The 24,323-nt window shown below is 53.5% G+C and overlaps 1 protein-coding gene across 3 annotated transcripts; it reads right to left on the reverse strand.

Annotated features, from left to right (window-relative positions):
* Positions 1 to 11,341, reverse strand: CHST3 (carbohydrate sulfotransferase 3). Of its 3 annotated transcripts, none has more exons than XM_071564166.1 (3): positions 11,261 to 11,341; positions 4,782 to 4,995; positions 1 to 4,645 (listed from the first exon to the last, which is right to left on the reverse strand). In XM_071564166.1, exons 2-3 carry the CDS (start codon positions 4,916 to 4,918, stop codon positions 3,415 to 3,417), a joined length of 1,368 nt encoding a protein of 455 aa, XP_071420267.1. In that variant the 5' UTR covers positions 4,919 to 4,995; positions 11,261 to 11,341; the 3' UTR covers positions 1 to 3,414. The 3 variants fall into 3 exon arrangements, with proteins under 3 accessions (XP_071420267.1, XP_071420266.1, XP_071420265.1); XM_071564165.1 differs by lacking the exon at positions 11,261 to 11,341 and adding an exon at positions 5,288 to 5,655; XM_071564164.1 differs by lacking the exon at positions 11,261 to 11,341 and having other exon boundaries at positions 4,782 to 5,020.
* Positions 11,342 to 24,323: the final 12,982 nt, after the last annotated feature.

The raw sequence follows: 24,323 nt of genomic DNA on the forward strand, positions 1-24,323 counted from the left end.
GCATTACACTGCAGGGCATTTCAGAGACTTGCCCACCTTGACCACTCTGTTACTTGGCACTGACAGCTTCTGCCTCAAGGAGAACTGCCTCTCCATGGCAAACCCAGCCATGCCAGCACAGCCCCAGCCACCCCAGAGTGCTCCAAGAAGGAAGCAGAGAAACACCAGGATGTACCTGCCGTTCAAAATCAACTGGATTAGACTGGTGGAAGAAAGCATTGCACATAAAGATCCCATTTAGAGAACAGCACATCCATCATTTATTAAAGCTCTCACTGTTGTGACATCATTTCATGTCACCTGCAATGACCCCGAGGAGAAGCAGTTTTGGCTGGTGGCTCCGCAGGGGACACGTGTTCCCTTGCTGCTCTTGGGTTGCTTGCAGAGTCTCTCTAGTGACAATAAACATCACCACAATTCCCCCCAAAACAGCTGTGGCAGGTGAGCCCAGAGGTAGTATAGCTGCAGGTTGTTGAAAGGGTGGGAAACAGGGTGGGAATGGGATGGGATTTGTTTATTTGCTTACTTTAAGGTAAGCTCTTTCAGGTGCTGTTTTATTTCTGCAGGCTTAAATCACTGGAAAAGAGAATGGTGTGGATGGAGAAAGGGTAAGGCTGCATCCTTTGAAGTATCTGTTGCTGACTCCCTGTGGGGTCTGTCTGGATGGAGTATGTCTTTGTTCTAAGGCTTTGTCTCTTGCAGTGGCTTTCCCAACGCATGCTTTTCCCCTCAAATCCGTGCCTTTCCTCCTCTAGTGAAAGACCAGGGCAAGGCCTGGCAGCAGCCAGAGCAAAGTGAGCAGGAGGCCCCTCTCCCGGGGGGACAGACAGGGGGAATTCGGCTCCTCTAGTCTCGACAGGAGCCGCGTGTCCCCCGTGGCTTCCCGACGCGCCTGGCACCGGGCGGGAGTCACGGCTCCGCGGGTTTAATGGGAGCAATTAGCCCCGCGGAAATCTGCATGGGTCGGGGGTATGTTTTCTGCCTGTCCTGTGACGTTTTTGACGGGAAGCTGGAGGGTGTCCAGGAACAAATGCTCATGCTTGGCTAGAAATAACGGGCTGGAGCCAGCCGGGGCTGAGGCAGCCCAGGTGAGAATGGGTGGCTGTCACTGCCCCCTCTGGCCTCGGCTCTGCCCAGCTCCCAGTTCCCTCGCTGTCTACTTTTTATTTCCTTTATTTGCCTGTCCCTGCACCCTGAACCTGGATTTCCCCAAAGAAATTCTGCCAGAGGAAATTTAAGTTGGATATCAGAAAAAAATTCTTTGCAGAGAGAGTAATCAGGCATTGGAATGGGCTGCCCAGAGAGGGGGTGGATTCCCCATCCCTGGAGGTTTTTAAAGTGAGCTTGGCCGTGGCACTGAGTGCCATGATCTGGTAAAGGGACTGGAGTTGGACCAAGGGTTGGACTTGATGATCTCGGAGGTCTTTTCCAAACCAACCAATTCTATGATTCCCCAGGCCCTGAAGTGCCTCCTGTGCAGTGGGATGGGAGGGATGCTGGGCGGCCCCCACATCCCCTCTCTGTCTGTGGCAGATCTGTAGCTATTCACCACTCGTCCTGTTTTACAGACGATTAACTTAAACTTTATTTTCTTTAGGTTTTCCAGAGGCACTTGCCTGTGACCTGGGTCTGGCCACACTTGCTGAGCTCTGTGGGCTTTTTCCCAGCGCGCAGCTGCGGAATATCCATCCGACCTCAGTGACCCTGCCGCTTTCCCAGCAGGAAGCCTCCAAACAAACCCCGATTCACTCAGCAAACCCAGGCCTGCTTGTGATGCCGAGAGCTGCCTGTGAGGCGAGACGGGGCTGACACTCCATCGCCCGTGAGCGATGACTGCGCGCCAAAAAATCCCCACTTTTGCAGCCTCTCCCCATCCAGCCGGTGTCGAGCGCCCCGAATTCACACCTTGAGGCCAGATGATGCCCGTCCCGTCCCGGAAAACCCGGGGCAGGCTGGTGGGTGGCTGCCCAGGGCTCCGGCGTGGCTGCTCCCCGCCGGCCGGCCCCGCGCTCCTCAATGCCGCCTCTGTTCTCCCTCCTCGGTCAAAAACGCAGCTTTTGTGAGCTCAGCCCAGCCCGCAGCGCATCGCCGGAGCCCCAGCACGCTTCTCTCGGCCGGCAGAAGCACAGCCCAGCTGTGCCCAGCCGCCGCCGCCGCCTATTATTTATTTATTTTTGCTTTTGACCAATAGCTCCAGTTGGGGAGAGGGGGATGTGCTGCTGCTGAGACCACTTGGGGCTCCTCAGCAAGTCTTAGGTGAAGACAACTACTCTTCTCCACCAAAACGCTTGGCTTCTCCCTCGGGTGGCTGCTGTAACCCAAAATACTTGGGGGAGAAAAAGGATGTGCTGCAAAGAGGGCTAAAAATAGGCATTTTAATTAATGAAATGTGAATTGGAGGAGGTAGCTCAGCAGCGGGTGAACACCCTGAAACTCTGAAACTCCCTGGGCCTCTACCAGGTTTGGTCACCCACCAGTGCTGTTGGCAGGCATTTCTGGGGCTCCCCTTGGGCAGGGGACACCCAGCAGTACTAAGGAGACAGAAGATGCTCTGGACTCTGTGCTGGTGTTCTTGTTTTTAATCAAGTACGTCCAACCATCCTTCAGCACTTCCAAAATTTGCAGTCGCTCCTGTGTGGAGTCTGGGGGGATTATAGCCCACTGGTTCCCTGGGGCCTCTCCTGGGATCATACAGCAGGACACATGGAGGTCTCCAGTCAAAATGGGACCTCCCTTCTGGGTGTATTCCTATTTCTTTGTGGTATGTTATGCTGCTCTGATTTATGGGCTTAAGTTCTTGACCAGCCTCCCCCTCCTTTTCACATAATAAATAAATAAATTTACCTGGTATGCAAATACACAGGAAGGAAGGAAAAAAACCCCAAACCTCCCAAACCAAGTTTGGAGAGCACCAAACCACAAAGTCATCTCATTTCGTTGCAGCCCAAGAGCCGTCCAGGGCTCTGTGGGCAGTTCCCAGTCTGTGCTGGTGTATAAAGGCACAAAACCAGTAAGGCCTCTGGAGTCTGGGTCCTGGCTGGCACCACAGGAATCTTGTCCTTGCCCTGTCCCAGCTGGGACAAGGGTTGGCAATGCAGAGGAGCTTGGTCCTGTCACCTTCTGCTTGCCTTCACCCTTTTCTTCCTTGGTGCAGCTCCCGAGCTGAGGAGGTGGTCCTGGAGCCAAACCCACTTGCCCCTCACCCTTGCCTTTTCCCTGTTCCTGGAGAAATTATGTAATTCAGGCTTTGCAGGACCCTGGGCTCAGCTCTGCCAGGATGCTCCAGCTCCTGGGGCTGCCACAAGGCAGCAGCAAGGAGCATTTTCGGGAGCAGGAACCCCCAGGTTGTCTCCGGACCGGCCGGGAGCAGGGCCACAGCCCCTCGTTCTGCCCTGCCGCCATCCCCCAGTGCTGTTACGTGACCCAGGAGGGCTGTGCCTCCTCCAGCAGGCTGAAGGAGCGGTTGGCCAGCTCGGCGGGGCTGTTGGCCAGCTTGTAGCCAAAGAGCTGCATGGCTGGGGCACAGGCATCCTGCACCACCTGCGCCAGCTTGAAGGGCATGCTGAACCGCCACTTCTCAAACTGCTCTGAGGAGTTCTTGCACGTGGAGTAGACACCGTTGCCATCATGGGGCGCCTGCGTGTTTTTGCTGATCCACTCCTCCACCTGGGGGGTGAGGGGGAGCCCGGCAAAGCGGTACATCTCCTCTGCCTTCTGCAGGGGTGCCTGGGCCACGTCCTCGTAGCGCACCAGCATGTACCGGCCCCGCAGCCAGCCCGGCCGCCGCAGCCCCAGCTCGGCTGACACACGGATGCTCTCGCAGTTTCCCCGCAGCCGCTGCACCTCCTCCTCCTGCAGGGGAGCCTCCCCTTCGGATGCCCACTTCTTCCAGGTCTCGTACTTGCCAGAGAAAGCCACCATGCGGGAGGCAAGGACGGCGCGGGGGTCCCGCACCAGCTGGATGATGCGCAGGTCCAGCCGAGGGTCCTCCACCAGCGGCTGCAGGAACTCCAGCTGCCGGACACGCACTGTCTTCAGAGCCACGTGCTGCTTGCACCGACACGCCTCGGCAGCCAGGGTGATGTTGAGGGGGCCACAGCGGCGGTTCTTGCAGTAGTACTTCTCAAAGACCTTCTTGGCACTGGGCGTGCAGACGGGATCCTCGCAGAGCGAGCGGCTGGAGCCTCGCCGGAACAAGAAGGGTGTCAGATGGCCCTCAGGCGCTGGAGAGATGAAGTTCTCCAAAATGTAGAGGTCGCAGAGGAGGAGTTGCTTTAGGACATCTCGGTAAACCAAGGCTGAGCCCACTGCGCTGGCTCCCCCTGGCAGGAAGGTCACTGTCTTCTCCACGTGCCAGAGGGGCTCAAAGAGGTAGAAGATGTGGCCTTGCTGGTTGAAGAACTCCCCCACGAAGGAGGAGCCGGTGCGGGTGGTGGCCATCAGCAGGATGTGTCGCCGTGGCCCAGGGTCTCCATTCCCTGCCAGCTGCAGGGTGATGTTGTGCAGGTGAGACCTCAGCTGGGAAAAGGCAGCATCCAGCTCCTGCAGTGAGGCCAGTGAGCCGTTCTCAGACAGTGCTGGGCTGACCTCTGTGCCGTTGGCCTCTGCCAGTGCCTGTGGGGACTGCTTCAGCTTGTCTGACACCCTGCGGGGAGACCCAGCCCAGCCTGGAGGAGACCAGGACCACCCCTGCGCCCCAGCAGGGGATTTGGGGGGCTCCCACTGCTCAGGAGCTCGGGATATGGGGGAAAGAAAGGGTGGCTCAAGTACTCGCTCCCTACCTGGAGATGAAATTGTTCTCCTTCTCAATGATGACAAGGCTGACAACGAAGACCAGCAGGACGGCGTACTTGCTCCTCATCTTCAAAAAGTGCAGCAGCTCCCGGATGTCCTGGGGTAAAGCGCGTCGGATCTCCATGGGGAACACACACAGGTCACTCCCCTCCACCAGGAAGGTGTCCTGAGCTAGGGCATCCTCCGCCTTGCCAGCCCTGCCTGTGGAGAGAAAAATGGTCAGCATGGTGGTGGCTCCCTGCAGGCAGTGTCAGAGGCTGAACCTTCCCGAGAAAGGCTTGACAAAAGCAGTAAAAAAGGGAGAGCTCCTCCCTACTGCTCCATCCCACCCATGAGGAGCAGCTGCATGACGGCTCCATCAGCTGGCTCCCCCTCCTTCCCAAAATACATCTGCCCAACAACACCCCTTCCCACGTTTCCACCAGCCACCCCTTCCCACCCTGAAACACAATCCCTGCCGCCCAGACAGCTGCCTGCTCCCTGCTGGCAAAACCTGCTGTTGGCAGTGAGGCACCCCTCGGATCATCCCGGTCTGCAGCGCCCTGTGGCTCCCGGCCTTTGGAAAGAGCTGCTTCTGGGGGAGATTGGAGGCTGTGCCATAGGGCCCCAGTGTGGGGCTGCGTGGCTTCCGCCTTCCTCCAGCACAGCAGCGGCAGCTGCTCAGCCTTGAAAATGAAACCCAGAGAGTTTTGATGACTGGCCGGAAAACGCTGCTGCTGCCAGTCCCCCTCGGGGTCTAAAATGCTCCAGGCGACAGGGCCGTTTTGCCAAAAAGGAAAAAACCTCAAATGATAGTGCAGCCACTTGGTGTGGGGTGCAAAACTGGGAGACTTGGTGTCCCCGCCCAGCAGAATAGACCCCTTTGTGTCCTTCTTCTTCCTCTTCCTCCCAGTGCAGAAATCAGCGTGTTGGTAAAAACCACTCTGAGTTGCTTCAAACCCATATACCAGCTGGGATGTGGTGATTTTGGGGGTCAAACCTGCTGTTTGGGACTCTGGAGCAGGTCCCCAGCATGTGTCAAGTGTGCAAATTTACAGTCCTAGGGGCTGCTGGCACCTGCTACCTGCCCGCTGGTTCGCACACCCAGCCAGCTGCGTGGGTGATGCTGTTTGCTTGTCCTGTTTTCTTGGCCAGACTTTTGGTGACTCAGGGAAAGTCTGTTTAGCTTTGGTTTGGCTCTGCTAGCATGACCCCAGCAGTCCATCCCACCCCTGCTTTCTGGGGTGAAGGGGGAGCCAGGCAGAGCCCCATCCTTCTTTGGGGGGCCCTGGGGTTTTTGGAGGGGAGATGCCCTGGCCCAGCCACGGTACCCACATCCCTCGTCAGGGTGTGGATTGGGGAAGCCCTGCCAGGCATTGCATCACATCCCAACCTCCTCTGTGTCATGCTCTCAGCCAAAATGTGCATTTTTTGGTGTTGCTCGCTATATGCCCCTCCTGCTGGGAAGGAGGGAACACAGGCAGGAGGTGTGGGATGTGCCCCATGGCCAGGGCAGCATCCCAGCCTGCCCAGTCCCCGTTTGTCTCTGTATGAGGATCAGGAGTTTCCTGGCTTGAGTAAACCATTCAGCTCCCAGGGCTTGGCTTTTAGCCATCTCCTTCCCAGCAAAAGCTTCTAAAAAGAGACATCCGCACCCACGCACCCATGGAACTCAGGATTCGGTGGGATGCAGGGACTCTGGAGAGCCCTGGCAGCTCCTGGGCCCTCCCTCAGCGGTTCCCCGGCTTCCCCCTTCAGCGAGTGGCACCGACATCGCCCAGCACACGTGTGTGTGTGTGTTTAACAGCCCTGTTGGCTCAGTTTGTCAGCACACTGCTCCTCAGGGACAGCCCAGCAGCTGGGGCAGGTGCCTTTTGCTGCGCAGCCCCCCGGGTCCCACCTCCTCGGTCGTGCCCTTGCGATGACAGGACTTGTCGAAGTATTTGAGCAATGAAAAAAGAAATCAAATATACAAAGCCCTCGGTGTGTGGCCGTGTCTCTCAGCACCTGCTGGAGTTGCTGACTTGGCCATGGCAAAGGACTTTTGGGTTTGTGGCATCCCAGGCAGCGATGGTCTCCATCCCTGCCCTCGTCTGGGGCCGGGGACAATCCTTTCACTGCCCACAGCATGAACACAGGGGGATGGACAGCATCGACACATCACCCGCTTCCTCAGACAGACCTCTGGGCAAAGCCAGCCTGGGGATTTCCCCCTCTAATGCCACCAGCTGCCCAACCACAAATGAGCCACAGGCCAGGAATTATTCACAAGGATGACACAGAGAGCCATGTCCAGCAGCGCTGGCAAAACCCTCATTCCCAGGCCTGGGGCAGACATAACTCATTAAATAAACAGCCAGCTGCAAGCATCCTGCCTGGGACCCACGGGGCGGCAGTGACAGGCACAGGGGCCCCATCAGGGCTGAGCTGTGGGGCCGGGGACACGCGGGTGACCCCCCAAGGCTGACATCCTAAAGCTCTTCCTTGCTGGGGCCCACGAGGCGCAGCCTGGCCGGAGCAGCGTGCAAGCCACAAGCATCCCTTTGTGAGTGGGAACAGAGGGGCTCTGTGTGCCCCATGTGCTTCCCTCCAGGGCTCCACTGGGATGGAGGGGATGAGGAGAATCACTGGGATGCCACTGCCGTGCTGGGGTGCCCTGCCAGCATCCGCTCCTGAGGGATGTGCTGGTGTGAGCAGACAGACAGATGGACGGGTGGACATCATCCCTGGTGACAACAGGCAGCAGCCAGCCAGTGCTCTCCTCTTGCTCTGCACATCCCAAAGCAAAGAGGAGGAATTTGCAGGAACACTAAACTGAGAAGCCCTGGACAGCAGCACCCACAGCTCAGGTGCTGCTCTCTGACTTTTCCTATCCCTGAGGCTGGAAGTGCTTTTCATTTCAACAGGGATGGCGACAATCCCCACTGCTGAGATGATAAAAGATTTATGGATTTCCAAGCTGAGTCAAAGCCAGCACAGGTGCTTTCTTTTGGGAGGTGGTGGGGATTTTGTTCCCATGCAAAGTTGCCCAGGTGGGATCTGCTACTAGTTAATTAAGCTAATGCTGCCACAGCAATAAGGAAGGACTCAGACAGTAATGGAGACACCAAATCCCTCCTGTCCGCTGGAGCAAGTCAGTTCATGGGATGGATGTTCCCAATGATGGTGCAGGTGGGGTGAGAGGAGCAGCCTACCCCCAGAGTGAGGACAGCAAGGCCTGTGGGGAGAGGAAGGAGGGATGGGAAAATAGCTCTATTCATCGTCTCTGCAGTCACACAGGAATGATCTTCCTATGAGAATTTCTTGCTGCCCTGTTGGATACAAACAAGACCTTGCAGGAGGTGTAAGGGCTGGTACTGAGTGGGACCTGTCTGCAGGATCCTTGTGACCATGAGCTGCTGAGGGTGTCCTGCACCCAGGGGACCTGTGCAGCACAGCACAGGTGTGGTCAGGCTGTAGGTACAGTCCAGCTCTTGTCATGCCTCTGCAGGGCATTTTGCAGGACTGCCTGACTGGGAGAGAAGAGCTGGGAGTTTCAACTTGGTTTTGGGAAATGGAAGGTCTTCCATGAAGCCTTGGAGCTCTCATCCCCCTCCTCTGGCTGCCCTGAACCTCCACCAGGTGGGTTCCAGGAAAGAAAGGCGCCTGTGGCTGGCATGGGAAGCCAGCTGGAGGTGAGACTGGATGAAGTCACATTTTCCTCCAGTGATTCAACAGGCAACAACTGAGCTCAGGAGAAGGAGAAGCAATGAAGCACCTACATGCAAGCTCACTCCCTGACCCAGATCCCTCTGTCCATCCAGTCCCCATCTGCTCCCAAAGATGCCTCCATGGGACCCCACAGGGATGTGCAGCTGAGCTCTCTGCTCCCAGTGTTGCTGCTGCTGCTCTGAGTAATTCCCTCCACAATCCTTTGCTTCATCAGATTTCCAGCAGACATGCGGGCCAGCAAAAACACAGAGGTGGAACAACAAAGAGATAAGGAACATGGGCTTATCTGCTCTCTGCACTGCTCTTTGTCTGCAACCAGGGAAAAAAAATCCTCTGTATTTATCAACTATTTCCGCTCCCAACTTTCTCCGAAGGCTGGAATTGGGAAATGTGCCACCAGAGCTTCCCACTTTGCTTTCATGTCCCAGCAATTTTCACCCCGGTCCTGGCTCTCCTTCAAGGCATGGCACAAGCACAGCACTGCTTTGCTTTGTCCTAAGGAACATCTAAGGAGTCTGTCCAGGCAGGTATTTTATGGTTAAAAACATGTCTAGTCAAGCTAAAAAAAGGAGGGGGGAAAAAAAGAGTCACCTCCTACAATGTTTGTAAATCTGCCGAGAACAGCCACAGGCCTCATCAAATTGAAGCCTGGAAACTGCCCATCAGAGGAAAGCTGGGAATGGAAAGTCCTTCTGGCTCAGAGGTTACACTCAGGAGCAGCAGCAATGGGTGTTGGTACAAACAGGCACCACCAAAACAACTTGGTTTTCATTGCATGAGCTCTTAAACTCCAGGTACATGAGATTGTCTCCTGTCTATTGTCCCATCCTGAGCTCTGGGATGACCCATACGAGCAGTCTGTGCTCCTCATCTCCCAAGAAGCACTGAATCACAGAAGGGATTTAGAGGCAGGTGCTGGCACAGTAACACCAATGACAGGACCAGCACAGGCTTTGTGGCCAGGACAGACCAGTCTTTGCTCTCCCTCGCCTTGGTGGTGTTCGGGAGGGGTGTTTTCTCCTGACCCAGCAGAGAGAAGAGCTGCTGCTCCCACTCCTGATGAACATGATGGGACACAGAGACATCAGTGCTGGGTATGGGGGAAAACACGTGAGTCTGCCAGGCAGGCATCGGCCTCTGAGGTTCGATCTGGACCAGGAGGCAGTTAAACACCTACAACCTTGAAACCAACTTGCTGGAAACCACAGACACCTCTGGGATGGGTTTTGCAGCACCACCTGCAGCAGAGGTGAGTGACTGAATGGGTCAAGCTGCCGGGCAGTGAGGGGGTCTGGAGAGCAGACCACCAAGGTGGGCAAGAGCACTGCCTGGCCCTGTGTGCTTGGTGCTGGCAGCACAATGCCGGCTGCTGTGCGTGCCGGCGGCCCCCAGCCATGCCGGGAACCACAAATGCCCAGCCCTGCCTCAATGAGCCCTTTCTCCACTATGCAGAGCCCCCGGTCCCTCCCACCGCCCTGCACTCCTCCTCACTGCTCCACATTAGCCTGGAAGCTCCTTCACCAAACCCACACCAAAACTAGGGACACCGCTCTCTCTGTGCCCTGCTCCTCTCCCCTTTCACCCCAAGACAGGGGTCTGAAGTAGTCCAGAGGAGGGACTGGTAGCAACAGATGTTTGCTGGGTGGAATAGTGACCTGTGCCTGGGTCTTGGCAGCACAGGGAGACTGGGGGTATGAAAATGAGTCCTGTACTGAAGCAACATGGCAGATTGGGAAAACTGAGGAGTTAAATCCCAGTCCTGGTGTGGTGTTGTAAAGCCTTGACTATGGAAAAAGATACTTTCCCCAGGGCACTGAAGCCAGGCTGGGTGCACAGGCGGTGGGGTGTGCACAGCTCCCCAACTTATGGCTGGGAGCGACTACTGAAATCTCAACAGTCACTGACTGGGGGCTCTGTTGGGATGGTCTTCCCCCCCCCCCCCCCCAAGGTACCCCCATGCCAGTCAGGTCCCCTCTGGAGCCGTAAGAGTGTCAGAGCCCCAGCTCCGGCAGAAATGCTGCTGGCTCCTGGAACCAGCCGAGGGCCAGGGTGTCCCGGCGGCCCCGAGGCAGGAGGGGAAAGGGTGAGGACAACTTTCCAGTGCTCCCTGGTAGGGGCTGACAGGCCGGATGATGCAACTCCGGGATGGTTGTGGGAAAGTCTCCTTTTCCAAAGTCTCCTTCTGTCGCCCCAGCCGCGCTTCGCTCCGCAGGGAGGCTCAGCGCTGCCGCCGCAGAGCTCGACTCTATTCCATTGATTGTTTTCTTTCCCGTTTGGTTTTTTTTTTTTTTCCACGAAAGAAAGGCACGGGGAGAGCTGCTGGGGCAGTCATGTGCCGGGCAGCCTCTCGCTCGGCGCTGGGGTCCGGCTGCCGGCCGAGGGGAGCGAGGGAAGGGAGCGAGGGAAGCGGCACCGCCGGCGCTGCCCCGCTGCGGGAGCGGGCGGCGGGGAGCCCCGCACCGAGACAAAGGAGCGGCCGAGGCCGGAGGGCGCACAAAGGAGCCGGCGGAGCCCGGGGCCGCCCCGCGGGGGGATGCGGCCGTCGAGCCCCCGGGCTCCTCGTCGGCCCTGCTTCCCCTGCCCAAGGGGGGCTCGGGGTCGTGGCCCCTCCTCGCACGCCCAACTTCTCGCAACTCCCCGCCGCGCCCGAGAAAGGCCCGACCCCCGCCGCCATCCTCCCCCTCGCCCCGGGGCTGCCGCTGCCCATCGCACCGGTCCCGGCCCCCGGCTGCGCTCCGGCCCCGTCGGTCCCGGTCCCGGCCCCCGCTGCACTTACCCGGCGGCGGCCGCTCCGCGGGGCGAGCTCGCCCGGTCCTGCCGTGCGGGAGGAGGTTGGGCAGCGGGTCCCCTGCTTTTCTTCACGGTGCTGTCATCCTCCCTCCCTCTTTCCCTCCCTCCCCTCTTCCCTCCCTCTTTCCTTCCTTCCTTCCTCCCTCCCGGGGCAGTGGCGGGGGGGAGCGATCCCGGCGCTTGGACGCGGGTCCCGGGGCGGAGCCGGGCAGGGTCCCCGGGCCAGTCCCCCGCTGCCTCCCCGCTGTCCCCTCCCCGACACGCCACGCCGGGAAACCGGGAGTTGCCGGTCCCGGATCGCTGGAAGGGGCCGCCTGGTCGCTGGGGTGGGGACAGGGAGGAAGTGGGGGCCTGGAACGCACAGACACTCCGCGAAAGTGTCAAAGCGAGACCACTCCCGGACACGACGGGGTGATTTGGGCTGCAGGCTCATGTCTAACTTCCTGCCAAAGCAGGATCACACTGAGATGGTCAGGGCTTTATCCTGCAAACCTCGAAGGATGGAGCCAGCACAACCTTTCCCTGCCTGCTGTCATCCTGGAAAAAACGTTTCTCCTTATATCCACTCCAAACCTCTCCTGTCCCAGCTTCCACCATCCCACCACGTGAGGAACCTGGCTCCATCTCCATGACCACCTAGTAGGAATGTTCCTCCTTTTGCCCACCCAAAACTGGCTCTGGGGTCAGCAGCTTTATCCACAAACTCCACTTTCTCTCCATAAAGGAGCTGGGTGAAGTTGGCCCCACTGTGGTTTGCTGTGCCAGTGAGCTTGTGGGTGTGGGTGTGGGTGTGGGTGTGTGTGCTCCAGGAGGGCAGGCTGTGAGAGCATCCTACTGGGATGCCCAGGAGCACTGGGGGACACTGACTGTGACTGTGCCCACAGGGCAGGATTATGGCCTGGAGCATTAAATTCTACAGAAACAGCTATTTTGATTTACGTGCCGAAATTCATACATACAGCTCCCTCAGAGCTCTGCAACGTTAGACATTGAGGAGCTGAAAGACATCTGGCTCTGCAGGCAGGGAGAGATCCAAAAAAACTAGTCCCCATAAAAACTTTCAGCCTTCTTTTGCATTCCTGGCATAGTTTTTCTGCTACGCATGTGGCATAGGCAGAGAAATACAGGTTTTCTTGGCATTCAAGTGTGATGACCTGCACCACTCCTCTGTGGCTTCCTATTATCCAAGGTGATTGGGACAGGTTTGCTTGCAGAGTGCCAGTGGCTGGTGGCACAGCTGGTATGCAAACATCAAGGCAGGAAAGCCTGGGTGTGATGTTCATGGTGCATCCATCCATCCATCCATCCACCCACCATCTGCTTTTCCTGGGTTTAGCAGACACCCACAGTCAGTGACTCCACAATCCAGCTGCAGACAGACACAGTGACTCCGGGACCCTCCTGCTGTGGCTCTGGCTTCTGCAGCGTCGCTGATGGAGCCAGGGTGAAGGGCAGAGTCTGGGAAACTCTGCCTAAATGAGGCAAACCCAGGGCTTGCAGGGTGAGGCCTGTGTAGGCTGTCAGGTTGATCATGTCAAAAGAGAGTGGGTAAGTCTGGCTGCACATGGCAGGAGTTTTGTGGCGTTTGGAAACGTGGCAAAGCACTTTCAAGCTCCTTGCTTGTTATTTCAACTGAAATGGGGAATTCTGCCTCAGATTTTGTAGGCAGAGGAGATCTTGATGAAAATACAACAGTAATGTGTAAATAATTTTGAGACGAGGGCAGACAGAGGCTGGTGGGGAGTCAGACACTCACACTAGTGGGGTGTCACTGCCTTAATAGGAGGCTTTTGAGATGGTCCCATGGGGTGGCATGAGCAGAGGAGGGACCTTCCCCACATGTGGGGCACAGCCTGGGCTGAAGCCCACCTGCCTGAGCCCGGGGTGTGCTCCCAGCCTGCTCTGCACACACACACGGGGCTCGGGATGAAGATAACCTTCCTGCTTCATCAATAAGTAAAGCTGGCACAGGCAGAAACAAAGTGTCTTCTCCACCCCTCAAACTGCCGAAAGAGGTGACGGGAGAGGCAGGGAATTGTGTTTCCTCCGCCCTTCACTAGCTGCGGGATCACATTCCCTTTGTCCCACATGCCTCTTCCCAGAGATAAAGAGAGGCTGTTCTCCTCTCCCTGTGTTGCACATGTGTGTAACACACACAGAGAGACACAGAGACAGACACAGAGACACACAGATGTGCCTGCTGTGCAGGAAGGGGCAAGGGACCAGTCTCCAAAATGACAACAGGAGTAAGGAAAGGGGGATGTGTTACTATAGCAACCAGGATGCTCTGGGGTTCCAGGGAATAAAGGCCTCTGATGCTGATTTTCTGCCCTTGGTTCAAGCTGATGATGTGGCGGTGACCACATTGACTTACAAAAGCCTCCACTGGTCTCTGCCCTATTATCCCCATGCAGTGTCTGCCTAAAAATATTCCTGAGGGTTAGATATCACTAAATTCTGTCCCCTGTTCTTCTTACCCCTGAGAGTGGGGTAACAGGTTCTTGTTAATAGATCCATTGGGGCAGATTAGAGTAAAACAACACTGAATGACCAGTGTTTAATTAAATCTATCTATCTATCTATCTATCTATCTATCTATCTATCTATCCATCCATCCATCTATCTATTTATCCATCCATCTAATCTATCTATCTGTCTATCTAAAATGTGTGTGTGTGTGTCAGGATTATTCTGGGACAATTTGGTTGCAATGGAAAGGAGGTGTGTAGCTGTTTTGGTTATTATCTATAGAAATATAGGCATATTAAAAGTATAAAATTATCACTTAAGAAAACATACAAGGAAAAGAAAGAATTAGAAAGAACGGGTAAGAGTAGATAGGGAAAGATCTCACCACTTGAGGATCCATGAACAATTTGAGGTAAAAACGAGTAGTGGGCAGATAGGGAAAATTTTGGGTGCAAAACTTTAGGTAATCTGTAAGGGGCAGTGAATATTTGGGGGATAAAATCTGGGATTATCTGCAGGGGACAGAATGAAAATTTTCAATAATCTAAGAGGGGTTTTGGTGGTAAAATGTAGTCAATCTACAAAATGAACATTTTGGGGGTAAATCTTGAGGTGATTAACAAACACTTTAAGGTAAACTGGTATTTAGTAGTGGACAGGTAGGCGAACTTTTGGGGGTCGAACCTGAAGTAACTGTAGGGGATAACGTTTATTTTTGATGGAAAATCTAAGGTAATCTGTAGGGGAGAGAATGAACATTCTGGGAATAAAATAGAGAGTTCTTTAGGTTATAACATCTGTGTTAACCTGTAGAGGACAAAATGAACTTTTGTGAGGTGAAACTTGATGTAATCCGTAGGGGACTAAATCTTCATCACGGATTATTGCACAATATCGTGGTTTTAGTTTTAGAAACATTTAACTCGGTGAGCAGCAGGGCTTTTCCATGTCCCGAACCACTTCTGTCCTTTTTCAAGCGCTGGTGGCTCCACCTGCTGGGAGCAGAAAGAAGGAAACGGTGGAAAATAAATGCAGGGAGAGATCATAGAATCATCATGGAATTCCAGAGTGGTTTGGGGTGGAAGGGAGCTTTAGGATCATTTAATTCCAGCCCCCTGACTCACAGAAGCAGATGATTCTTAGCTGGCTTAAGGCCAAACTTTGAAACTCGAGTGTTTTTAGCCCCTTTCCATAGCACTGGGATGCTGCTGTTCCCCTCCCGCTGCCACCTGGCGGCCTCTCCCTGCTGCCTCACTTTGCAAACTGGTCCCAGTTTCACAGCTCCAGCACTTCCTGGGAGCTGGTGCTGCCTTTGGTCTTGGGAGTTCCTGTTCCAGGGAGCCGTGCTCCCTGCGTGCTTCCTGGCTGGAAGGGGAGAGAGAGCATAGCGCGATCCCATAGCTGTTTCTCTGTTCCTCCTTCCCCCTCTCTTTTTCAGCTGAACCCAAAAAAAGGCTCCTGCCTGCTCCTTGCCCAAACCTTGTCTCCCCACACAGTGCCTGTCCCTCTCTCAGCAGAGGGATCTGGAAAGACTTCAGGGATGGGCTGATTCCAATGGGATGAATTTCAACAAGGCCAAGTGCAGGTCCTGCCCTTTGGCCACACCAACCCCCTGCAGCGCTCCAGGCTGGGCACAGAGTGGCTGGAGAGCAGCCAGGCAGAGGGACCTGGGGGGACTGAGGGACAGGAAGCTCAACAGGAGCCAACAGTGTGCCCAGGTGGCCAAGAAGGCCAATGGCATCCTGGCCTGGATCAAAACCAGCGTGACCAGCAGGCCCAGGGCAGTGACCCTTCCCCTGGACTCTGCCTTGGGGAGGCCACACCTTGAGTGTTGTGTTCAGTTCTGGGCCCCTCAGTTGAGGAAAGAGATTGAGGGGCTGGAGCGGGTCCAGAGAAGAGCAAGGAGGCTGGAGAAGGGACTGGAGCACAAGTGCTGTGGGGAGAGGCTGAGGGAGCTGGGGGTGTTTAGCCTGGAGAAGAGGAGGCTCAGAGGTGACCTCAGCACTGTCTGGAACTGCCTGAAGGGAAGTTCTGGCCAGGTGGGGGTTGGTCTCTTCTCCCAGGCACTCAGCAACAGGACAAGGGGGCACGATGGGCTCAAGCTCTGCCAGGGGAAATTGAAGTTGGAGAGCAGAAAAAACTTCTTTACAGAGAGAGTGCTCAGGCATTGGAATGGGCTGCCCAGAGAGGGGGTGGATTCCCCATCCCTGGAGGTTTTGAAACTGAGCTTGGCTGTGGCACTGAGTGCCATGATCTGGTAAAGGGACTGGAGTTGGAGCAAGGGTTGGACTTGATGATCTCGGAGGTCTTTTCCAACCCAATTGACTCTATGATTCTGTGATCTCTGCTGAGTAGCCCCCAGGGGTGTTCCAGACCCCACATCACAGTCCTGGTACATCAGCCTTTGAGGGGAAGGTGTTGTCATCGAAGAAGAAAAAGCAAATTGCCCAGGAGGAGAGCAGGGAACCCAGAGAGTGGCCTTGGTGACAGCCAGGAAAAAGCACAGAAAAGGCTGTCCATATACCTGCAGCGTTTGCCATCCACTGCTCAGCACCTGAGGGAGGAGTCACTGCTCTTCATGGAGAACTGATACTCGCCCAGATTTTATTTAGTGTTTATGGAAATAGATGATTTTTTTTTGTTTGCTTTCCTAGCCAGTCCAGCTTGTGCAGCTCCAGCAAATCCTATCCTTTGAGCTTCCCAGGGAGATTTTGAGTGGATCTTTCCCTCCCTTCCCAGCAGTTATACTCAAAGCAAGAGGGCAGAATGAGGGAAGGAGCTTGGTGGGATACTCAGTGCTTTTGCCAGAGCTCCACACACCCTTCTGCTGCCTCCTGTAGCCCAGCCCTCCAACATGTGCAGGTTTTCAAATGACCCTGCTCCACGTTTTCTATTCCTTTTTCAATTCCACTTCTCTAAAACTGCTGAGGGTGAAATAAAGAAGTTAGTTTATTTTTAATCACAGCAAACGCTTTCCAAACCTGCAGTGAGAAAGATTTGCTTTGACGTGATGAGAAGAGCCGAGCCAGGGGATGTCTGCTGAGAAGAGAGGCTGGCAAACCTTGAAGTAGTGACACCAGCAGAAAATGCCTCTGATGTCCCCCATCCCAGCAAGACCAGTCTGCAGCTCTCCCAGGTGTGCAGGAAGCCTTGTGCTTTCTGGTTTGGCTTTTGAAGCCCCTGTCACAGAGAAAAAAGGCAAGTGAGAAGAGAGGGGGGATCACATGCAGGCTGTGAGTGTTTGTAACAGTGTCATTGGCTTTGGAGCAGCACTGCAGCAAAAAAAAAAAAGCCATCAGGTGCCTGTCAGCATCTTAGTAAGGTCAGCAGCATCCCCAGCTGAGTAAATCTTTGTTTCCTTGCTCTCTACAAATTTGGAAAACTCTCCATCTGAGCCCTGGACTCTCCCAATGCACCATTCAAGGAAGAGAACTCTATTTAAGATCTACCATGTAAAGCTCCTTTTCTTTCTAACCATCCAGTGTATGAAGAGAAAACCCCAGCAAAAAGGAACTGATGGTGCCAAATGGCACCAGTTACCCACCCTGAGCCCCAGTGGGAAAGGAAATGTCTGCAAAATCAGGACTTGTCCAATTCTCTTCCCTCCAAATAGAAGGAAGTGAGAACCATCTCTTAGTGGGAAGTTCTCAGTACGCAGGAAACCCCAGGGGTGACTCAGGTTTTGGGTGCTCAGGGTGTGCTGAGCTATTCAGCTGTGTCACCCACTGGGTTTTACTCATGAAGTGCCACACAGGGCCTCAGGCACAAACCAAAATGTGGCCTCTGCTGCAGGGCACCCACAACATCATGAGATGGTCTTAAGAGTGTGAAAATAAATTCTGGCAACAGTGACTTATTAATATTTTAGCCAAACCCTTGGTGTCAAGATGTTTGCGAGACAGTGTGGTCTTATCAAAGTGTTCTCAAATGTCGATGAAACCTTTAAAAAGCCTTAGGTTGGGAGAAGGTCCTTGTGCTGAATGTTCTTATCAGTGAGGGTTACTGATGCAGCTTATTTCCTTGGCTATATCTTTTTTGTGTCCCTGCCACTTCATGATGTGCCTAAATCCACCTGAGGCAGGGAACAGAAGAATCCATCCTGGGCTCTTCTTCTGTCCCTGGCACATATATCCTTTCCCTTTGTGTCACCTGCAGCAACGTCAGCCTGAAATCTCATCTTTTATTGTCCTTCCTTTGCAGGGAAAATTTCTGGTTGGATCCCCCTGAGACAGGTGAGTCAGGAGCTGCCTGTCCCTAGGCAGGGAAGCCCCTTCCAGCGTCAGATCATGCATGTACTTCCGCTCTGAACACCACTGTGGACACACAGAAACCTGATTTATAGAATCATAGAGTCAATTGGGTTGGAAAAGACCTCCGAGATCATCAAGTCCAACCCTTGGTCCAACTCCAGTCCCTTTACCAGATCATGGCACTCAGTGCCACAGCCAAGCTCAGTTTCAAAACCTCCAGGGATGGGGAATCCATCCCCTCTCTGGGCAGCCCATTCCAATGCCTGAGCACTCTCTCTGCAAAGAAGTTTTTTCTGCTCTCCAACTTCAATTTCCCCTGGCAGAGCTTGAGCCCATCGTGCCCCCTTGTCCTATTGCTGAGTGCCTGGGAGAAGAGACCAACCCCCACCTGGCCAGAACTTCCCTTCAGGCAGTTCCAGACAGTGCTGAGGTCACCTCTGAGCCTCCTCTTCTCCAGGCTGAACACCCCCAGCTCCCTCAGCCTCTCCCCACAGCACTTGTGCTCCAGTCCCTTCTCCAGCCTTGTTACTCTTTTCTGGCCCCGCTCCAGCCCCTCAAGCTCTTTCCTGAACTGAGGGGCCCAGAACTGAACACAACACTCAAGGTGTGGCCTCCCCAAGGCAGAGTCCAGGGGAAGGGTCACTGCCCTGGGCCTGCTGGCCACGCTAGTTTGGATCCAGGCCAGGATCCCATTGGCCTTCTTGGCCACCTGGGCACACTGGTGGCTCCTGTTGAGCTTCCTGTCACTCAGTCCCCCCCAGGTCCCTCTGCCTGGCTGCTCTCCAGCCACTCTGTGCCCAGCCTGGAGCGCTGCAGGGGGTTGGTGTGGCCAAAGGGCAGGACCTGCACTTGGCCTTGTTGAACTTCATCCCATTGGAATCAGCCCATCTCTCCAGTCTATCCAGATCCCTCTGCAGAGCCCTCCTGCCTTCCAGCAGGTCGACACTCCCTCCCAACTTGGTGTCATCAGCAAATTTGCTGCTGATGGACTCAATCCCCTCATGTAAATCATCAATAAAGATGTTAAACAGGACTGGCCCCAACACAGACCCCTGGGGAACACCACTGGTGACCGGCCCCCAGCTGGATGCAGCTCCATTCACCAGCAATCTCTGGGCCCGGCCCTCCAGCCAGCTCTTAATCCAGGAGAGGGTACACTTGTCCAGGCCATGGGCTACCAGCTTTTCCAGGAGTATATTATGGGAGACAGTGTCAAAGGCCTTGCTGAAGTCCAGATAGACACACCCACAGCCTTCCCCTCATCCACCAGGTGGGTCACCTGATCATAAAAAGAGATCAGGTTGGTCAGACAGGACCTGCCCCTCCTAAACACATACTGGCTGGATCTGAGCCCTTGCCCATCCTATAGGTGTGATTGTGCTCAGGATGAACTGCTCCATAACCCTGCCAGGCACGGAGGTCAGGCTGACAGGCCTGTAGTTGCCAGGGTCAGCCTTGCAGCCCTTTTTGTGGATTGGGGTGACATTTGTCAGCCTCCAATCATCTGGGACCTCCCCGGGGAAGCAGGAGTGTTGGAAGATGATGAAGAGTGGCTTGGCAAGCTCTTCTGCCAGCTCCCTCATCACCCTGGGGTGGATCCCATCTGGTCCCAGAGACTTCTGAGGACCCAAGTATTTTAGTAAATCACTAACTGTATCCTCCTGGAATTTAGGGGGGTTATTCAGCTTCCTGTCATTGTCTATGAGCTCCAGAGGCCAGTCCTCTTGAGGGCCACTTGTCTTGCTGGTGAAAACCGAGGCAAAGTAGGTGTGAAGTACCTCAGCTTTCTCCTCATCCTGATTAACTATGTTCCCCCTGGAGTCCAGCAAAGACTGGAGGTTTTCCTTGCCCCTCCTTTTGTTGGTGATGTATTTATAGAAGCGCTTTTTGTTGTCCCTAACTGAAGTAGCCAAATTGATTTCAAATTGCTCTCCTGTCTCTCTAATTTTCTTCGTACAAGACCTAACTAAGTCACTAAACTCTTCATGGGTAACCAGTCCTTTCTTCAACAGACAGTAAACTCTCCTTTTTCCCTTGATTTCCTTCAGAATCTCCCTGTTCAACCAAGCTGGTCATCTTCCCCGCCGGTTTGCCTTTTGACACACTGGGACAGCCTGTTCCTGTGCACTCAAGACTTCCTTCTTGAAGTATGCCCACCCCTCCTGTATCCCCATGTTTTTAAGGGTTTTTTCCAGGGTATGCTTCGAACCAGTCTTCTGAATAGGCCGAAATCTGCCCTCCAGAAGTCCAGCGTAGAAGTTTTATTGATGGCTCTCCTTGCATCCCTGCGTATTGAAAACTCTGTTATTTCATGGTCACTGTGCCCCAGACAGCCTCCAACTACAACATCTCCCACCAGCCCCTCTCTGTTTGTAAACAGCAGATCCAGCGGGGCCCCACCCCTGGCAGGTTCATTTACCAGCTGAAGCAGGAAATTAACCTCTATACACTGCAGGAATCTCCTAGACTGCTTCTTCTCTGCAGTATGAAGCTTCCAGCAGATACTGGCAGGTTAAAGTCACCCACAAGAACAAGGGCAGCCAATCTTGAGACCTCTGCCAGCTGCTTGTACAATAATTCATCCCCTTCATCATCCTGGTTGGGTGGCCTATAACAGACTCCCAGCAGGATGACAGCCTTGTTGGCCTTCCCCCTGATTCTGGTCCACAGGCACTCAACTTTATTGTTAATGACCTCAAGTTCAACAGAGTCAAGAGACTCTCTAACATATAAAGCCACCCCTCCACCTCTCCTACCCTCCTGTCCTTTCTGAAGAGCTTGTAAGCCCCCATAACAGCACTCCAGTCATGTGAGTCATCCCACCACGTTTCTGTGACAGCAACTATGTCATAGTTTTCCTGCTGCACTGTGGCTTCCAGCTCCTCTTGTTTGTTGCCCATACTGCATGCATACTGGGCCATTGATTTTACTCTCAACTCAGGCTCTACACCCTCAGGCTTATCTCTGGAGAGCCCACTTTCAGTCCCTTCCCCCTTCAAACCTAGTTTAAAGCCCTTCTAACTAACCCTGCCAACTTATTGGCTACAGTTCTTTAGCCCTTCCTAGACAGATGAAGCCCATCTGGTTTGAGGAGACTGGGCGTCATGGAGTTTGCCCAATGATCAAAAACCCCAAAATTTTGATGGTAGCACTAGTCCCTAAGCCAGCTATTGGTAAGTTGGGCTTTCCTCTCCTCACTTATTCACCATGGCTAGCACAGGAACTGAGGCAATTACTACCTGTGCCCCTGCCCCATGAAGTGATGGGGCCAGTGCCTTGAAATCTTTTTTAATTACCCTGGTACTTCTTTCATTGATGTCATCACTTCCAACCTGGACAACCAACAGTGGGTAATAGTCTGAGGGTTGAATTAGCTTAGGAAGTCTCTTAGTAATATCCCTCACTCTGGCCCCGGGAAGGCTCCAGACCTCCCTGTGGGATGGGTCTGACTGACATACAGGGCCCTCAGTTCCCCTCAAAAGGGAGTCACCGATTACAACAACCCTTCTCTTTTTCCTCCTATCTGTAGTTGTAATTTGTCTGGTAGACTGGGGGTAACCAGAAGACCTTGTAGACAGATCTTCCTCCTGACTGTCCTCCATCAGACTTTCTGAGTCCAGGGTCATATACCTGTTTTTTAAGGGCAGGTGAAAGGGGTCGAGAGGGGGTGTTTTTGCCTCTACGACCAGGCAACAGTGTTTCCATTCGTCCCCATCCATATGGTCCGCTCTGTCTGCCTGATGACAGGAGGGGCTGGGCTTCACCACCTCCTGCTGGGCTTCCTTAGGGGTCGAAAGGGTGTGACTCCACCAGGCAATTTCCCTTTCACTCTCCCTTATGTTTCTGAGCCTTTCCACCTCTTCCTTTAGCTCTGCCACCAGACACAGCAAATCGTTCACCTGCTCACATCGTATGCAGGTGCTTCTCACACTGTCCTCTGGTAGCAGTTCCAGGCTCAAACAGTCTGTCCAGCCAGAGGCCTGAGTGGCTGCATCCTTTTTAGAGGGTTCTGTCTGTGCTGACACACCTCTACTGGTAACAGGAGCAACGGAAACCATGACTGCCTTGAGTTGTGGGGGAAAAAAAACCCCAAAAACCAAACAAAAAACCCCAAACCCAAACAAACAAACAAACAAACAAACCCCCCTAGGCTTGTGCCCTGCCTACTCGCTCTGCCTGTGCAAACTGCCGTGCCATGCTGCTGTTTGCTGCACTCCCCAGAGATGTTTTTAAAGCCTTCTCAACCCCCTGCTAGCGAGCAAGCCCTACCTCTCACTCACCTGAAAACAGCTGGAGGAGAAGCAGCCAAACCCCAGCAGGAAACGAATGGTGCTATCCAGACAGACATACAGTCATCCTATCCTGAAACAGCTTTCAGGACTGAGATTCCCCAGCCACTGGCTGATGGATCCGCTCTTGCATGTGACTGCTACCAGTTTGCTTGACTGCCAGGCTGCTTTTTTTGTAGGGGTCTTTTATTTCTCCCCTGTTTGCAGAAGGGCAGGCAGCAGATTCTGAGGATCCCCCAGTAGCCATGCATCCCCAGTGATTCTGCTTACAAAAGAAAGATTGATAAAGTTTTCCTCTGGTTGAGAGAATAATGGGCACTTCACACATCAATATGATGATCAAGAAGTTCAGTTTATTATGTGTACAAGCTTTGCTTTTATGCTGTTTTTTCTGCTGAACATGCACCTTGTAACTTAATGATTGGCTATACACATTGTACATACGATTCTCACCAGCCTCAATCCATATTCAGATTGGTTTTCACTATTTGCATTACATTTGCATGTATATCTTTACATCTTCACTTATTAGCTACGTTGTTTCTCTGTAATTTAGTCATGTACCTAAGCATTGATCATTGTTCTCTTAAACACAGGCCATTGTTTTAGTTATGTACTAAGTTACAGTTATAACCTTGTGTCAGCAACTGTGTTCTTGCTGACCACTCATTTATGAATTAATAACTCATCTACATGCTGTTTCTACCCAAAAAGTTCACACAGAAGATAACATCTGGCTCAGTGATAACGAAATCCTTGCTATTTTACACACAAAAAGGGCAGCAGGACCTTTGAAGTCTTGCTCACAGCAGAGAAGGGCCTTTCCAAAGAAGAGTCTGAAAAAAAAGCACCAGAGCAGATAAAGAACAGACAACCAGCATCTGCCCAGAAGCCTTGGAACCTCACTGGGATGTCCACAGGGTCAGCCAAGCCCTGCAGCTGGACCTCTGGAAGATCCAGCTCCAAGAAATCTGCATCCTGGTAGCTCTGGTTGTGGTGGGTCTTGTTTGAAGGGTGTGTTGTGGAACAAGAGATGGTGTGTGACATAGGGTAGGACCCTCCTGGTATGAAACCCTTAAGTCTCAGGGAGAGAAGGACCAGGCCCATCAAGGAGATCCCCTGCTTCGTGTGGACACCTGTAGGAGGAACAACCACTGTCTGCATGGAGGCTGACATTGGAAGAGCTGCTCAGAGCAACCTGGAGAAACACAGACTATTTTGCTAGAAATCATTATAAATTTCACTGAATATCTTCTGATTGCCCCAGGCAGCAACAGGAAAACCAAGCAAGAGTAAAACCTGTTTGCTTTCTAATCTTCCCTGTGAGCAGCTCAAACCTGATAATCCTCATTTTTATGGAAAAAACCCCCACTGTTCACATCTCTGAGGGTTAATAAACTCTCATTTGCAGATCTGTTAGCAAGGATGGAATATGGCTCTGAACCTTGTCCCACTAAAGGAGCACAGAGAGACATCAGCTGCAGCTGAACATGAGAATTACAACCTGAGGGGAAGTAGCTGTTGAATAACTTTTAAAGGGCAGCTGCACTGTGGCCTAGTGAAGGGAACTGGGAGGGTTTGGTTTCAGTAGGTTGGTAGTGGGCATGTGAGATGTCTTAGGTCACTTTTTCTCTCTGTTCCTCCACAAGTGGTGGGTGTATTAAGCTAGGAATGACATTTGCTGCTCTTTACAGATTGGTTTCTTGCTTTTTCCTTTTTTCTCTTTTCCATGGGCTCAGCCATGCCTTTGTTCTGTAACTGGCTGGGCTGCAATGCCCAAGGTTGGGAGCTGACTCCTACGCCTCTCTGCCCTTCCCAGGGGAAGGATAAGAGATGTTTTGTTTCTCCTCTATGGCAAACAAAGCTCAGCAGAATGGTGAGTTTTGCTCCAGCTATTTCCTGGCTGTAGCTGAGCTTGTGTGGGTACGTGATGCTGACTTTCTCAGGGCTGAGATTTACACATTTAGGGTTAATATAAACCTTTACTGAATCAGTTTATTTTGGAGGAGAGGTGTCAAAGGCACACATTAGGTGATAATCA

This window comes from Pithys albifrons, chromosome 9, assembly GCF_047495875.1.
Source record: "Pithys albifrons albifrons isolate INPA30051 chromosome 9, PitAlb_v1, whole genome shotgun sequence".
Lineage (NCBI taxonomy): Eukaryota > Metazoa > Chordata > Aves > Passeriformes > Thamnophilidae > Pithys > Pithys albifrons.

Bases quoted from the DNA above. Each gene is read 5' to 3' on its own strand.
- CHST3 (XM_071564164.1), bottom strand. From the start codon at position 5,020: ATGCTGACCATTTTTCTCTCCACAGGCAGGGCTGGCAAGGCGGAGGAT. The intron at 4,646-4,781 runs GTAGGGAGCGAG...GTCTCCCCGCAG, and splicing joins GAGAACAATTTCATCTCCAG to GGTGTCAGACAAGCTGAAGC.